Consider the following 12,863-nt stretch of genomic DNA (forward strand, 5'->3'; position numbering starts at 1 on the left):
TGGCTTTTTTCTGAACACTCTTCTGTAAAGCCCAGCTCTGTGGAGTGTACGGCTTAAAGTGGTCCTATGGACAGATACTCCAATCTCTGCTGTGGAGCTTTGCAGCTCCTTCAGGGTTATCTTTGGTCTCTGTTGCCTCTCTGATTAATGCCCTCCTTGCCTAGTCTGTGAGTTTTGGTAGGTGGCCTTCTCTTGGCAGGTTTGTTGTGGTGTCATATTCTTTCCATTTTTAATAATGGATTTACTGGTGCTCCATGGGATGTTCAAAGTTTCAGATATTTTTTTTATATCCCAACCTTATACTCTACTTCTCCACAACTTTGTCCCTGACCTGTTTGGAGGCCTCCTTGGTCTTCATGGTGCCGCTTTCTTGGTGGTGCCCCTTGCTTAATGGTGTTGCAGACTCTGGGGCTTTTCAGAACAGGTATATAAATACTGAGATCACTTGACACTTAAATAAAGTCCACCTGTGTGCAATCTAACTAATTATGTGACTTCTGAACGCGATTGGTTGCACCAGATCTTATTGAGGGGCTTCATAGCAAAGAGGGTGAATACTTTTCATTTCACGTCACCAATTTGGACTATTTTGTGTATTTCCATTACATGAAATCCAAATAAAAATCCATTTGAAATTACAGGTTGTAATGCAACAAAATAGGAAAAACCAAGGGGGATGAATACTTTTGCACGGCCCTGTAGCTAGATCCTTGCAACTCAAGGAAGCAATCTCCACAAAGTCATCAGTACACATGTGCAAGGTCAAAATTGCTTGAGTCAACCTAAAGGTTTTCCTAACACTAATATGCTTTTAAGGAATTATCGAGAAATATATATCCATCCTAAGTTGGAATGCTGCCAACCAGGCTTCTAGTTGAGCAATGATCTGGCCTACTAGCTGCATTTATAGATAGAGTATTGCAATTAGCTACAGCTAATTAAAGCATTTTAATTGTGCCTTTTGCTTGTAAAAGAACACCACATCCATCCATGTTTTCATTGTATTGTAAATCAGTAAAGTAGAGTTGGGAATTTGATGTTAAGTCAATGCCATCTGAGACAAATTCCCAAAAGGAAGGATGAACAAAAGGCTATATCCTAGCTCAGGCATTTTGTCAGTCTCTATATTCATATCTCAAATGTGCTATACTGCTCTTCAAATGTAGATGTCAGGTCAACATGACCTTAACTTCAGCAATGTTAATTAGAAGCTCATAGTGCATCAGTAACTTTTGGCTAAAAACACTTATCCAGGAGGAGACTTACCGCTAGCATGGATTCAGTTTATTGGAGAACAGTTATACCCTTCAATTTTAAGAAACAGGAATGGCCTTGCACAATTTGCTAGTGCTCTGCCCACTTAAGAAATAGTGCTGTTGACTGCTGCTTGACCAAATTTGTCAATCTAAAAGTGAATCACAGCTTACCTCCAGAGGAGGAGAAAGTGGCTTCAGCAAGACTTTCCCGCCCCATATGTAAGGAGGGCTGTGATAGTCGACACATTGGAATGGTTGTTTGGAAATGGGCGCCTGTTCAGGAAACACAAGGAGGCAACACGTCGCAGACATTTCAACCAAAAATAGTGTTTTTTTAGAACCAAAAGAAACTGGCATATGTTTTTGAACCAACATTTATTTTGGGTCTATATAGTTTGCTGCTCATTTTTTATACAATCAATAGCCTTTTTTCCTTGGCTAAAGTATTTTCCTCGCTATTCAATAACGAGGCTCTGTGCTGCATGGCGAACAGCTTTGCAGTATGGACAGATTGTTAGAGCATGCAAATAAACACATGAGGTTGATGCCAGCAGGCCCCAGATCCTGAATACTAGATTCACACACACAAACCAAACAAACATGGCCGCCTTTTGAAATCTGCAATGGGCCCAGGTTCAAGCATTGTTCTCCATGAGGCAGCATAGAATCTGTGCTTAAACACGACATGGTAAACACAATTCTGAAAACCTTAACTATGTTTTCACCTTTTTAATAATCATTTCAACATGACTAGAGACAAGCAAGTGTTATAACAGCATATCAATGGCATGATATTAGCAATTTTGTGAAAATCCCATATTCTTGAGGAAAGTAGATTTCCAAGCACAATTATATTATGTTTGGACTGGAGCAGTCTGCCTCCCATTTGAGTAATTGGCTAGTCCATCCACAGATAGACGTTACTTTTCACATTCAATCAAATTAATTTCAAAACAGACAATTATTTAAATAATACATCTTCAAATATAAGGAACTGAAAAACAAAAGTACTCAAAAGCCCAAAATTAGGTAGCAATCAACACGGTAGAGATAAAAACACAGCATACAGTGGACATAGAAGGCACAGTATGTGGGTATGTGCGGGTGTATATGTGTGATGAGAAAAGTGTGGTGAGTTAAGTGAGTGAAAATGGTTGCAAATGCTAGAGCCCATGTGTCTGCAAGCAGGAGTTGTGACAGAGTTTTCAATTTTGTGCAGATATGGGATATACATTTTAAAAAGACAAATAGTATATTTATTTATTGTCCTATCCTGATGGAACGGTCCCAAACCCTTTACCCTAGACACCCACCTGAGCGACCCACACTGTAAGGAGAAATCCATATCTGTTTTATAGACCTACTGCAAGCAGCCTATACACAGCCAAGACAGAAAGCTAAGTAGCACTGCCCCCTCAAGAGCCTGGCAGGGTTGGTCCAACAAAACCAAAGCCCCCGGATGTGTGAGCATAATATACAAGGAATTGCTCAAAGCTACTAATGAGAAAATTGCCGACCTTGTACCTAGATGCTGGGAATTCCGGTGGACCCCCACACAGGTAGTGGCAGTGCTAACCCATGGGGAAGGGGTCACACTCGGACAAAAAGAGAGGGGTCAAATTATTGTGGCCCTGGTGGCACAAAATTATCAAAAAGCCTGACTGCTCAGAGATGCTTGGGAAAATGGTCACAACGGGGGACCAGCATGTGTGTGTTTCAGGGGAAAGGGTGTATCTGAGCTCCATCAGCTAGGACATTGATTATTAAGCTCAATTTTGCATGCCTTCTTAAACAGATACAACTGTATATGCATTCGCACATCAAGTCTACTCTTGAGTTGGGCTCGGGGATGGAACAACTGTTGAACACCTGAGCTTGAGGTTGTTTGTGGGGGAAGGGTAGGGAGAGTGTGTGTATGTATCCCACATCTGTTGCTAAGGGGTAATGAAGTTAGGGACCGTATAGGATGAATCACAAAAATTGTTTCCCAAAATAATAATTGCTTGCCCCCCGCCCCAAAAAATTGTAATGACATTCCTATTTATAGGTAACAATCCTTTGTATCAAGTGCCTACATTACTACGCACATTATCTGTTAATTGTGGAAATAAATTCAGATATGCAAAATGTGATAATATATATTAAATAACAATATACAATAAAATCGAAGTGAGGGCGTTGGAAATGCTTTTGGCTGTTAATCGGCTTCTGTTTTGTAGATCAAATCAAATCGTATTTGTCACATTCGCTGAAAACAGAAGGTGTAGACCCGTAAAAGTGAAATGCTTATTTACAAGCCCTTAACCAACAATGCAGTTAAGAAAAAAAAGTCTTAAAGTATTGACAAAAATAAACAGAAGTTAAAAAAAATAAAAAATTAAGGAGCAACAATAAAACAACAGTAGCGAGGCTATATGCAGGGGGTACTGGCACTGTGTTACTGTATGCTCTTTTTAAAGGGATGGGTTCCAAACTCTCAAAGGCCCTAGGATCCAGGTGGATGGGGTGGTCTGCCGGTCACTAGGACCACAAACAAACTTGGGGTGGGGGAGGTTTTAGCGGGTGGAATAGTGGAGAACAATTGGAGGTTTACTCAGTAGTAGTAAAAATATCATGGTACAGCTATAAGAACACTCAATCATTATGGTACTTTTTAATGGTAAGTTTACAAACATATATTAGGATAATTAGAATTGAAACTTGTATCTGATTATGGTCAAAATTGTGAAATAAGTATAGCCAGTTATAATTGTCACGGCTTAGCACATTCTATGAAAAAACAATCCGTATTTACCTGGCTAAAAGAGAAAGACTATAATATATATTGTTTACAGGAAACTCATTCAACAATTTTAGATTAAGTTGTGTGGAAAAAGGACTGGAGGGGGGGCGAAATATACTTCTCCCATGGGCAAAGAAACTCAGAGGCGGTGATATTAATCAACAATCATTTTTATCCAATGTACAAATTGTCCAAACAGATCTGCAAGGTAGACGGATTCTTTTAAATAAGTTATTGGACCATAAATAGATTTGGCTCATTAATCTATACCAGTGTTTCCCAACCAGGGCTACTAGGACCCCTGGGGGTACTTGATCTATACACAGGGGGTACTTGAAAAGACTCCTGGGACAATAGGCTTACTGGTAAAAATGTACATTAAGGGGTACTTCAGGGATACTCCAGGCAGAGCAAAATATACTTGGTGGTACAGTAACCGAAAAAGGTTGGGAACCACTGATCTATAGGGTCCAAATAATGATGATCCATGCTTCTTTGAAAATGTATATAATAATTTATCATGCCTACAAGCAATACAGGATTCTATTATTATGGTGGGAGATTATAATATGGTTTTAAATACCTCAATGGCTTGTAAAGGAAATCACATTAAACTATCACCCTCGTGCACTTAAGGACATCACGAATATCATGAATATATTGGAAATAGTGGATATATGGAGGCTTAAATATCCTGAGGGGCTAGTCGTCTTGATTACTTTCTTATGTCATTCTCACTGGCACCAAAAGTTTAAAAAGTGTTGACAGGGGACAGAATGCGGTCGGACCAAATAATTGGCATATACATTACTCTTACAGAATTTCCACCTGGGTGAGGATATTGGACATCTTATCAAAACCTATTGCATGACAACTTGTTTTTAACCAGGACAGAATCATTTGTAACTGGCTTTTTCCTACATAGCATAGGTACAGAAGATCCCCATATTGTATGGGACACTTTTAAATGTGCCTTTAGAGGTTATGCAATTCAATACACTTCTTTATTAAATCAAAAGCAATTTAGTTCAAGACTTCATATTAACAAAGGAAATAGAGGGACTAACAATACAGTTAGATAGCAATAAAAACTGTACCATAGAAGCACAGAATAAGTTAGAGGAAAAACAAAAAGAACTGGAGGAACTTGTTCAAGAAAGTGCAATTGTAAAATATTATAAAAAATAAAGCAAACTAGACGGAGTATGAGGAAAAATGCATCATATTATATTTTTAATCTTCAACATAAAAATGCTACCAAAAATAATTAACTGAAACTTACAAGTGACGGAGTCACAGATGATTCCCCAAATTATATTTTCAAATGAGGAAGCAAAGTACACTACAAAAGTAAGTGGAAGTACACTAAAGTACACTACAAAAGTAAGTGGACACCTGCACGTCGAACATCTTATTCCAAAATCATGGGCATTAATATGTAGTTGGTCCCCCATTTGCTGCTACTCTTCTGGGAAGGCTTTCTACTAGATGCTGGAACATTTCTGTGGGGATTTTCTCCCATTCAACCACAAGAGCATTTGTGAGGTTGGGCTCGCAACCTGGCTCGCAATCGGCGTTCCAATTCATCCCAAAGGTGTTTGATGTTGTTGATGTTAGGGCTCTGTGCAGACCAGTCAAGTTCTTCCACACCGATCTCGACAAACCCTTTCTGTATGGACCTCGCTTTGTGAACGGGAGCATTGTCATGCTGAAACAGGAAAGCGCCTTCCCCACAGAATCGTCTAGAATGTCACTGTATGCTGTAGCATTAAGATTTCCCTTCACTGGAACTAAGGGGCCTAGCCCGAACCATGAAAAACAGCCCCAGATCATTATTCCTCATCCACCAAACTTTACAGTTGGCAATATGCATTCGGGCAGGTAGCGTGATTCATCATTCCAGAGAACTTGTTTCCACTGCTCCATAGTCCAATGGCGGTGCGCTTTACACCACTCCAGCCGATGCTTGGCATTGCGCATGGTGATCTTAGGCTTGTGTCATCTGCTCGGCCATGGAAACCCATTTCATGAAGCCCCCGACAAACAGCTATTGTGATGAAGTTGCTTCCAGAGGCAGTTTGGAACACGGTAGTGAGTGTTGCAACCGATGACAGACAATTTTTATGCGCTGTGTGCTTCAGCACCCGTCAGTTCCGTTCTTGAGCTTGTGTGGCCAATCACGACACGGCTGAGCCGTTGTTGCTCCTAGTAGTTTCCACTTCACAATGACAGCACTTACAGTTAAAAGGGGTAGCTCTAGCAGGGCAGAAATTTGATGAACTGACTTGTTGAAAAGGTGACATCCTATGACGGTGTCATGTTGAAAGTGACTAAACTCTTCAGTAACGCCATTCTAATGCCAATGTTTTTCTATGAAGATTGCTTGGCTGTGTGCTCGATTTTATACATCTGTCAGCAATGGCTGAAATAGCCAAATCCACTAATTTGAAGGATTTGAAGACAATCTGCAGGGACATAGCTGTGTGGAAACTTGCAAGAAGGAATAAAGAATGGTGGCAAGGTCAGCTATCTAAATCTACACAGACAAGCTCATCACCTTTTTGCACTATGTTCTGCCCCTGTTTCCACACATCTGCTAACTGCCACGTAAACAAAAAGGTTGTACTTTCTATAAAAGCTGAGAGCCAGCTCTGTTTGTTGGGCTTTTAACTCTGCATTATTGAGTGATTGTTGACTGCTCCATCTTTGCAAATCTTATAATAAAGTTGTTGTTTGAAGAATCTACAGTCCCTCTTCTTCTGGTTAGAATTTCCACAACAATAAACAGTGCATTCGGGAAAGTATTCAGACCCCTTGGCTTTCTCCACATTTTGTTATGTTACAGCCTTATTCTAAAATGGATTAAATACTTTTTTCCCTCATCAATCTACATACAATACTCCATAATGACAAAGCGAAAAGAAAAAAAAAGAAATACCTTATTTATGTAAGTATTCAGACCCTTTGCTATCAGACTCAAAATTAAGCTATATAAGGTCCCACAGTTGACAGTTCATGTCAGAGCAAAAACCAAGCCATGAGGTCGTAGGAATTGTACATAGAGCTCTGAGACAGGTGTCATGACGTTGCCCTGTTGGGTGAGGTTTATAACCCCCATAAATACCTTTCCCCCTTTTCTCTCCACTCTACAGAATGGACTTTTGGAAATCCCTTTGTAAACATAGAGAGAGTATGGTAACATCAAAAGGTTGGGGAAAGGTACAATATTTCTGTAATCCAACCAGTTGAAAGTGTCCGTTGGTACTTAAAGAATATGATGTCAGATCAGTTGGTGTCTGGGACATTATATCTGATGTTAGGACGACATAAATTGTATCTTGGAAAGTCTACACATTCTAGTTATCAGATTCAAATTCAGTTTAAATATGAAACTATTTGCGAAAAGATGAAATGTAATTTTAGCCTCTAAATGGGAGAATTATTTTCATAAGTAAACTATGCTCACTCAGTGGCCATGCCCAAGTAAACAGACATTGATTGAGAACTATGAAACATGCCCTTCTCTCCCCCTCACCCCTCAAACTTGAGTTCCCGACGACGTGAGGACTGGTGTCCATTACGCTTAAAAGGGCTAATTTCAACATGGAGGTGATGATCACCACACTGGAAGGATGAATTTCTACTAGACCAGCCAGAATTCAACGCGAGCTGATTATGGCAAAATGGTATGAACTTTGAACTCTTATTCACTAAAGAAAATGTGATACATCCTAGAAGTCGAGTTATCAGCCGCAGCTGTAAACGTACGTGGCCTAGGAAAGGGCAGACAATCCTAATGAGAATGACAGGGTACAACGTATCCACCCTACAACACTACGACCAGAAAGATTCTTCAAAGGACAATGGTGATCTCTGCTGGGCAAACCAGTCTTCCATCTTTGACACATGTATCGAAGCGCAGCTCAGTGTAAATATATATCTTGCATTTTCCTTTTCTGAATGGGCGGTTAGTAGAATGCATAAGATTCTATATTTACAGTAGCATAGCTTCTCAAGGTCCGATAGAGATCCAATCCCCTTTGCCCGTCAGTCTTCCCGCTCTTTGATTCAAACCCAACCCCCTTTCTTTGTGAAACCAACAGTCATATCGGTTTTGTCCGCTAGGAACTTTTTCTTTTATGACATGATTAGTAATCGATGTATGATCCATCCTGTGTATATGTAATTCTGTGTGACTATTTAGGTATTTAGTAAATAAATAATTAAGCCAATTTTTGCAATGCTGATTCAAACTTGTTAGACAGGGTTCGTGAAGATAACCAAGAATTCTACGACGTTCAGATGAGACTGAATAAGGTGACAATTAATAATTGACTGCTATTAATATAGAGTTTATTCAGAAGACAGCAACTCTATAAACACTCTTCCATGGTGCCCCAGGTTATTAACGAGTTAATTGTCAGATGGTTTAATTCAAACACGTAATCAATGAAACGTTAGGTAATCGATTTGATAAAATATCATGTCATAATAATTTAATCAGTCAGATACACGACACAGGATTGTGTCGCAGCACAGATCTGGAGAAGGGTACCAAAACATTTCTGCAGCATTGAAGGTTCCCAAGAACACAGTTGCCTCCATCCTTCTTAAATGGAAGAAGTTTGGAACCTCCAAGACTCTTAGAGCTGGCCGCCCGGCCAAACTGAGCAGGGAGGTGACCAAGAACCCAATGGTCACGCAGAGCTCTAGAGTTCCTCTGTGAAGACGGGAAAACCTTCCAGAAGTACAACCATCTCTGCAGCACTTCACCAATCAGGCCTTTATGGTAGAGTGGCCAGACGGAAGCCACTCCTCAGTTTTCCAAAAGGCACCTAAAGGACCCTGACCATGAGAAACAAGATTATCTGGCCTGATGAAATCAAGATTGAACCATTTGACCGGAGTGCCAAGCATCACGTTTAGAGGAAACCTGGCACCATCCCTACGGTGAAGGATGGTGGTGGCAGAATCACGCTGTGGGGAAGTTTTTCAGCAGCAGGGACTGGGAGACTACTCAGGAGCAAGGGAAAGATGAACTGAGGAAAGTACAGAGAGATCCTTGATGAGCGCTCAGGACCTCAGACTGGGGCGAAGGTTCACCTTCCAACAGGACAACGACCCTAAGAACACAGCCAAGAAAACGCAGGAGTGGCTTCGGAACAAGTCTCTGAATGTCCTTGAAATTATGCAGACAATTACATTGACAGAAGCCACAATCTATTTGCAATATTAAAGCTGATCCATCCCCTAAAAAAATTAACTAAATAATAAATAATATTTTAAATCGCAATCAAGCTTTTCCTCAAGACAGCATCACTAACATGCACCTTAAATGAGGGCGCTCAATGACAACATGTTCATGTCTGAAATAAAAGCAATTTAAGACAAATAACCATATTTCTACCCCTGAATGATACATGACTTATTATAAATGTTGAACCAATTGTTGAAGTACAGAATGCAAGAGATAAGATAGCACAGTCAAGACCAAAGGCATTTGCAACAGAGGACGAATGTATAACCTGTTTCTGAAGATACATGAAAGTTAGGAATGGGGGGGAATTGATAGAGTATTGCAATATTATTTTGTACAATATTCTATCGATTCTATGACTAAGTATCGGTAAAAAAAACTTGGTTAACATTATAGAATCGCAATACATATTGAATGGGGGAAAAAAAATCATATCGGCACCAAAGTATGGTAATGATATCGTATTGTGAGGTACATGTACACAATTATAGTCAACTTCAACCAAGATATCCATAAAGAGCCACAAACCAACCGTTAAGTAAACTGTGTAATATGGAATACACTGCATTTGAAGTTAGATTCAAGCTCGACAACTCTTCGTTCAGAAAAGTCCTCTAAACTTCTTCATATACTCTGACGAAACTCAAAGACAGCCTAGCTTATATCTTACCGTCGTAACCCGTCTCTAAAAGTCCAAACTGCTCCATAACCTTGACAAAGAGAATCACCACCACCAGAACGGCAATCATCTCCAGCCCCTCAAGGTTCATGGTGACCAAATCAGTCGGGTCATGGGCTGCCCAATCACAGAGCTCACTGCCCGTTTACAGGACATTTAACTTCACTTAGAGAGCCAGCATCTCAGGCTTGACGAGACACAGGCGAAAGAGAGAAGAGAGAAAGAAAGAGGAGGGAGAGGATCTGAGAGAGAGGGGGCGTGAAGAGAGAGGGGAACAAGTGATGGGAGGAACACAATCAACCAATAAAAATACAAAGGGTAAAGTAAAGAGGGAGAAGACAGTAAGATGAAGAAAAGGGGCCGGGTTGACAGAGAGAAACGAGGAAATTGAGAGGCACAAAGACAGAGGGAGAGAGACAGCCACCAGTGTTGCCAGGTGCTATGGAGATTACCAAGCCCATTGTTATCTTCCCCCCACAGTGGGACACACAAAACGCTGCAGAAAGGACAACCAATCACATCCCAGCATAGGAGGGTCACATAAGACCACCCTCCCGACCCCCCCAAACCCCATGTTACCTCCTTGATGATCCCCAGGGTATCCCATGAACCCATGGATCAGGGAAAGTCCCAAGGCTGCTCACTGGAAGTACTTAAGAACAGAAGGAAGCGTTCTGAATAACCTGTTGCTATGGTGACAGTAAACATGTATGGATCAAGAGATACTTGAGCAGCCGTGTACGGTTACCAAAACATATGGTATACTAATGGGTAAAAGAAAAGTGTTCTGAGGTGAACCACTGTCCACCTGAGCCTTTTCTGTGCTAATCTACTTTAAAATTCATCCCAAGATTTAAAAAAATATCTAATTAAAGGGCATTTTCTTCCAAAATGCATAACTAGGTAACAGTGTTACATTGAAAATATCCTAGCATGGTAGGCTACATGAGAAGCAAATCAATAAAGACACAATGACGGTCATAAACCGCCAATTAAGTACGCAGTCAATCATTTTCTCTAAATATATTCTGCGATTACAACGCAGTATTCACTACGTTTTTAAAGGGTTCAAAAGAATTTGAAGAAACTGTGGGTCCTTCCTGATATTGTGTGTTACATGGATACTTAAGATGGGTCTCTTTCCTCTGTCGTAATAATGACATTATGCAGTAGGCTTGATTGGAATGCTTATTCCTCTCAGGTTGTCCTTTGATTAGAGTGTATAAAGCTGATTAAATGAACATGTGTGCCTGCTCTCCCCACCACCTTCAACATTAGCAAGGTCAATGCGCTAGCTCAACTTGATTTACGTATCCACTTCCATAAAGAGGGGTCTGAATAGGTAGATAAATATACATGGATGGTTCTCATGGGACAGTTTCATTATAAGCTCAGTTATTTTTTTCATACTGGCGTTTCCTGTTCTGAATTGAAAAATATTAATTCAATCGCTCTTAAAGCATGCACTATTTTGTCTGGTAGGCTTCGTTAGCATATACAATGAGGTCCAAGAGTATTTGGACAGTGACACGTAAAAAAAAAAAAAACTGGGCTGAAATGATACAATGACTATGAGGTTATCCATATCAGGTGAAACGCTTAGAAATTACAGCCCTTTTTGTACATAGTCCAGCCATTTCAGGGAACTAAAGTATTTGGACAAATCAAATTCACTTATGTGTATTACAGTAGTTTAGTATTTGGTCCCATAATACTAGCACGCAATGACTACATCAAGCTTATGACTCCACAAACTGTTTTTGTTTTGGTTGCATTTCAGATTATTTTGTGCCCGACAGAAATTAATGGTAATAATAGAATATGTTTCTGAACAAAAACGCCCACATTAATGTGGACATTACCATGACGATGAGTGATTTCATTCTAATCATGCATGGCAATCCTACCTTACCTTGTGCAATGACAGTACTGGCAGAGCAAAAAAAAGACATCACTGAATGACTTACAGTAAGTACCTGGTTGCACTGCATGACTTTATTTAATACATCTAACCATACACAACACTGTGCATACCGACCCATCATGCACACACACAGACAGCTTACAAGGCTATAAGAATATGACCTCATAATGGGGTGCGAATAGCACCATAATTCCATTGATTGCGTTTTAGCAGTGTGAAACAGTGTGCGTATCTAAAACGATGGCCCATTTCTTTCTGTCTCCACAGGTTGTTGTATTGTTTTGGTTTCTGACAGCAATGAATATACAGTACTGTGGATGGGAGATTTTGCTGCCATCAAATGGACACTGAGAGAAACGGCAGGGCTCGACAGAGTTCTCAACTATGCTCCTCAAATTTCACTGTACGCTATTTATTCAAATGAAATCAAATGAAATTGTATTTGTCACATGCACCAAATAAACAGTGAAATGCTTACTTACAAGCCCTAAACCAATAATGCAGTTAAGACACCTAAAAAACAAGAAATAAAAGTAACAAATAACTAAAGAGCAGCAGTAAAATGACAATAGTGAGGCTATACTGTAACAGGTTAGTGAAGGCTGCCAATCCTGCTATGTACTCCTGTCAATCTCACATATTTTAGTAAAGACTAAAATATGTGATGTCAAAAGGCAAAAGGGCACTTTACCAGATGGTACCCTTGCTGAATACATAAGTAGGCATGTTGCCCCATGATAGTTGACACATCACATCATCATCAATCACTGACAAACATGACCTCCAAAAAATGCTTTCTTCCCTTTAAAGGGCAGTACAGTGCGGAGCCATTGGACTATGCATTACAACCTATCCACCTATGGGCCTCCTGCAGCTTCAGGGCAATGTGGATTAGTTAGAGCCATAGGGATGGGAGCCTTTATCATTTCACACTGTTGAAATTAGCACAAATCTGTCAGGGCACA

General features: G+C 40.1%; 1 protein-coding gene across 3 annotated transcripts in view; it reads right to left on the minus strand.

The window, feature by feature from the left end:
* LOC112214699 (Kv channel-interacting protein 4) overlaps positions 1-12,863 on the minus strand; it is a 250,084-nt gene that overhangs the window by 77,927 nt on the left and 159,294 nt on the right. Inside the window, exon 1 of one of the 3 annotated variants that reach the window (XM_024373650.2) lies at positions 9,966-10,207. The exons of the other annotated variants lie outside the window; for them this stretch is intronic. Within the exon in view, the coding sequence (XP_024229418.1) occupies positions 9,966-10,065 (100 nt within the window). The 5' untranslated portion in view covers positions 10,066-10,207. Of the gene's footprint in view, positions 1-9,965; positions 10,208-12,863 lie in introns of those variants that run through there. 3 annotated transcript variants of the gene reach the window in all.

The sequence above is a fragment of the Oncorhynchus tshawytscha genome, linkage group LG15 (genome assembly GCF_018296145.1).
Source record: "Oncorhynchus tshawytscha isolate Ot180627B linkage group LG15, Otsh_v2.0, whole genome shotgun sequence".
Lineage (NCBI taxonomy): Eukaryota > Metazoa > Chordata > Actinopteri > Salmoniformes > Salmonidae > Oncorhynchus > Oncorhynchus tshawytscha.